At 38.8% G+C, this 4,485-nt stretch overlaps 1 protein-coding gene across 3 annotated transcripts in view; it reads left to right on the top strand.

Moving 5' to 3' along the window:
- The window catches only part of NDC1 (NDC1 transmembrane nucleoporin), a 94,226-nt gene that overhangs the window by 55,592 nt on the left and 34,149 nt on the right, over positions 1 to 4,485 (top strand). For all 3 annotated transcript variants that reach the window (XM_006839788.1, XM_006839787.1, XM_006839789.1), the window contains one exon: positions 3,291 to 3,341. In XM_006839788.1, coding sequence (XP_006839851.1) covers positions 3,291 to 3,341 — 51 coding nt within the window. The remainder of the gene's footprint in view (positions 1 to 3,290; positions 3,342 to 4,485) is intronic.

Raw genomic sequence — 4,485 nt, 5'->3', positions numbered from 1 at the left:
TTGGAACTGACTTGATGATGCTTAACAACCATAACATTTGCTTCCATAAAGATTTACAGTCTCAAAAACCCTATATAGGGTCACTGTGAGTTGGAATGTATTTGATGGTAGTGAGGTTGGTTTGGTTTTGAATATTAGATTACCAAGTGAAAATACTGAGTAAAAACTTGGACATGTATCTATCTGAAGTATAGGAGAAAATCTGCACTAGAAATGGTCAGTGTAAAGAGTAGAAGTTACATCATGTACACAGTATGTAAAGCCATGAGACCAGGTGAATAACTATCTCAGAACTGGGCCCCTCTAGGAACTAAAGGCATAGAGTTGAGAGGGACAGCAGAGGAGACTGAGAAGTAGTCACTGGGGTAAGAGGAGAGACCAGTAAAGTGCCTTGACGAGGAGAAATGGGTGCTTCACTTGCTGAGTGTTAGGCAGTCTGAGGTACAAACTAAGAGCACACTAGAACTGTGGAGGTCTTTGAGTCCTTGATAGGAGCTATTGGATGAAATAGTCAGGACAAAAGCCTGATCAGAGTGGGTTCAGGAGCCATGGCTAGGAATTAAGAGACTGCAAGAAAGTCAGACTTTCTAAGTAGTGTTCTGTAAGGGAAACAGAAGTGGGATACTAGCTGGAGGGAATTGAGGAATTAAAAGAGTTGTATTTTATAAGATAGTAGAAATTATAAAATGTTCACTACTGGAATGACTGATTATAGTGAAGGAAAAACTGAAGGCATTTTGTGAATTTTAGGATCCAATAAGGCTTTATATGCCCCAAGTACTGCCATGCCCTTTTTTGTGCAACATCTGACACCTCCTGCTACATCTCTCTGGCTAGTCATACAGCTTTTAGGTGAAAGTATTGTAGGAGCAAATGGAAGAAATGAGGGAAAAGAGCTGAACAGAACTTTTCAAAGTGCAGCGTGAGAAGACAAAGTCTATTATATTGAAATATGCAAGGGCATTAGAAAATCAAAAGGAAAGAACAAGCTCAGCATTTTCTCAAACTGAAAGAACTGCAGAAAAAAATTCAAGCTTTGAATTACAATATTGAAGGATTCATGTACAAAATATTAAATGATAAAGAAAGCATCAAAAGAAGATGGAAGGAATACACAGTCACTGTATCAAAAGTAAATAGTAGATATCCAGTCATTTCAAGAGGTAGTATATGATCAAGAGCCAATGATACTGAAGGCATTGACAAAGAAAGGCTCCAGGAATTGATCAGATACAAATTGAAATTTTTCAACAAACTGATAAAGCACTGGAGGCACTCACTCATCTATGCTTAGAAATTTGGAAGACAGCTACCTGGTTTACTGATTGAAAGAGATCCATATTTGTGCCCATTCCAAAGAGAGGGGACCCAACGGAATGCAGAAATCATCATACGAGATAGCACATGCAAGTAAAATTTTGCAAAAGATAATTCAAAAACAGCTGCTGCGACAGTAATTGACAGGGAACTGCCAGAGGTTCAAGCCAGATTCAGAAGAGGATGTGGAATGAGGGATATCATTGCTAATGTCAGATGGATCTTGGCTGACAGCCATGAATACCATAAAGATGTTTACCTGTGCTTTATTGGCTATGCAAAGGCTTTTGATTGTGTGGATCATGACAAGCTATGAACAACATGGCACAGAACAGATATTCAGGAACACTTTATTGTGCTCATGAAGAACCTGTACATAGACCAAGAGGTAGTCATTCAAATAGAACTAGGGGACAGTGTATGGTTTAAAATCAGGAAAAATGTATGCTAGGAAGGAAGACCATTTTAGAATTGATGGATTTGAGATATGGTGTTGGGGAAGAATATTAAAAATACCTCAGGCTGCTTGAAGAACAAACAAATCTGTGTTGGAGGAGGCACAGCCAGAATGTTCTTAAGAAGCCAGGATGGCCAGACTTCATCTCTCCTACCTTGGACATTAAGGAGCTCTGGTAACGAAGTGGTTATGAATCAAGCTGCGAACCTTGAGATCAGTAGTTTGAAACTACCAGCTGTTTTGCAGGAGAAAGATGAGACTTTCTGCTCCCGTAAAGATTTACAGCCTCGGAAACCCGTACAGGGACGCTGTGAGCCAGAACCGACTCCAAGGCACATAACCACCACCACCACTTTGGACATTATTATCAGGAGGGACCAGTCCTTGGAGAAGGATATCATGCTTGGTGAAGTGGAGAGTTAGCAAAAAAGAGATGGCATGGTAGTAGCAGCAGTGGACTCAAGTATAGCAATGATTGTGTGGATAGTGCAGGACTGGGCAGTGTTTCATTCTGTTGTGCTTAATGTTGCTATGAGTTGAGACCAACTTTGAGGGCACATAATAACAACAAATAATAGGAGCAAATTCACTTTCAAGTTAGTTGGATTATATAGTTTTCATCTTGATAATAAGACTGTTTGCCTCCTAGTAACTGTCAACTAGTGGAAAACCACTTTGTGTCTTAAGATATTTTTTGAGGGGACTGGGGAAATATACTAGGCTACTTCAGAATGTTCAAGGAAACATTCCAGTGTCTTTCAGTTTCATTTTTCTACAAACTTTAAATTCCCCTCTTATTCTTTTGGTATTAAGACATTAAAGGGCAGGCCTGCTGTAGAGAATTGATTAAAAAAAAATACATGATCTGAGAAACTATCACCAGAACCACTTAAAATTCCTTTTACTTTGACAGCAGTGTAATTTGGTGGTTAAGCCACTGTCATCGAGTTGATGCTGTTCATAGAGACTATATAAGACTCTGGAGTCCTGGTGTGGTGCTGTGGGTGAATGTGCTGGACTGTGAAGTTGGCAGTTTATGCTTACCAGCTGCTCCTCAGAAACCCTGTATAGGGTTGCTGTGGGTTGGAACTGACTCAATGGCATTTAACAACAGCAGCATAAAAGACTCCTGGTGTGGCGTTGTATGATAAACACCAGACTGCGAACCACAGGGTCAGAAGTTCAAACCCACCAACTGCTCCTCGGAAACCCTATACTGGGTTTCTGTGAGTCAGAACTGACTCAGCATTACTTAACAACTGCAACATATAGGACAGAGAAGTTTAGATGTGTACAGATGGACATACAGTTTAGATTATAAGGCCCACCTTAGTTATCTATTACAAAGATATTTATAAAAGTGTTGTTAATAAATGTCATTGTTGTTTTCTCTGTAAGACGTGAAGTGTTTCATTATTTTTTTCAAGTACTGTCAAGAAAGCCTGGGAATGTGTAATATTACACTTGACTAGAATTGAAAACTGAATGTGCTAAATTTTTCTGTTTTCTAACTCAGATTAAGAACTTCTTGTCAAAACGGGTGCTGATAATGTATTTTTTCAGTAAGGTAAGACTATGTAATTGCACCATTGGGAATGTGGAGAGGAAATAAGAAGTGAAGTAGCAGATAGGATCTGAATTCTAAATATTTTATAGCTTAATCTAGTGTGCTAAACTGCTTTGTGCTTCAGTGAACCCCAGCTTTAACAATAGTTGCCCTAGACACACATCTCACCTTGGTGATTCCTGAAGCTTGACGGGGAGTTGGCCTCCTGAGTCTCTTGACTGTAGGCAGCTCTGTGCTGAAGAAACGTCTACCTACTTGCTTCTGGATCTTCCCAAAGCGAGCACATCTATGGCTATCTGATGTTTCATGGCTCATTATACTCCTAACATCTATGTGGCCAATTTGGTTTTGAAAAGAGATGACTTAGTTACATTACAGATGTTAAACTTGTGATGGATAAAAAGTTGTAATTCAGGTCACAAACTAAACAATTTTCCAGTTTGCCTGTCAGCTGCTGTAGTTGCCACAGGAGAGTAAATTGCAGTTGCAGAAGCTAAAGATTATCTTCTGTTTTTAGTGACTACAGCTGTTGTGTATTAATGAATTCTTTGATGAGCAAACCTTTGCCCATATGTAGGGGAAATAATTTTTATTTTAGTTTTTAAATCAAGCTATTCTTTTTCTGCAGCTAATGCATTATTAGCTAATATTGCATACATTGCATTAATGCCTTCAAGTACAAGTTTGCATTGGCATCATTATTCATTATTATTATTTGGGAGTCCATAGTATGGTAAGGAAAGAGATTTGAGCAAGTCTGAAAGAAATATAGGTACACATAACAAAGAATAATTACTAATTTATGGACCTGATTTCTCACTATAGTGAAAGGGAAGATCCACTCAATTAGCAATTACCTTCACCAAAAAAATAATCTACCTTGAACTATCCATTAGCACTTTGGAAAAAGTTCCAGACTTCTATAAAAGAGGAAGTGGTTTTAGTTGTACTTCAGTGTTTTATTTCAGAAGGCTGAGATGAGAACTCATCCGTAGTATCTTCTTTTAACTGAAGTTTCCTTATTTAATTCTAAGAGCAGTTCTGTGAGCTATGTCTTGTTCTCATTTTACAAATGAGGAGACTTGAGGGTTTGGAGGACCCAGCGGCTAGCCTGAGAGCATGGTGGTGGGTGGTGTTTATGTGC

The sequence above is a fragment of the Chrysochloris asiatica genome, unplaced genomic scaffold, assembly GCF_000296735.1.
Source record: "Chrysochloris asiatica unplaced genomic scaffold, ChrAsi1.0 scaffold00026, whole genome shotgun sequence".
NCBI lineage: Eukaryota > Metazoa > Chordata > Mammalia > Afrosoricida > Chrysochloridae > Chrysochloris > Chrysochloris asiatica.
The sequence above is the reverse complement of the archived record's forward strand: the minus strand, read 5'-3'. Positions and strand labels throughout refer to the sequence as shown.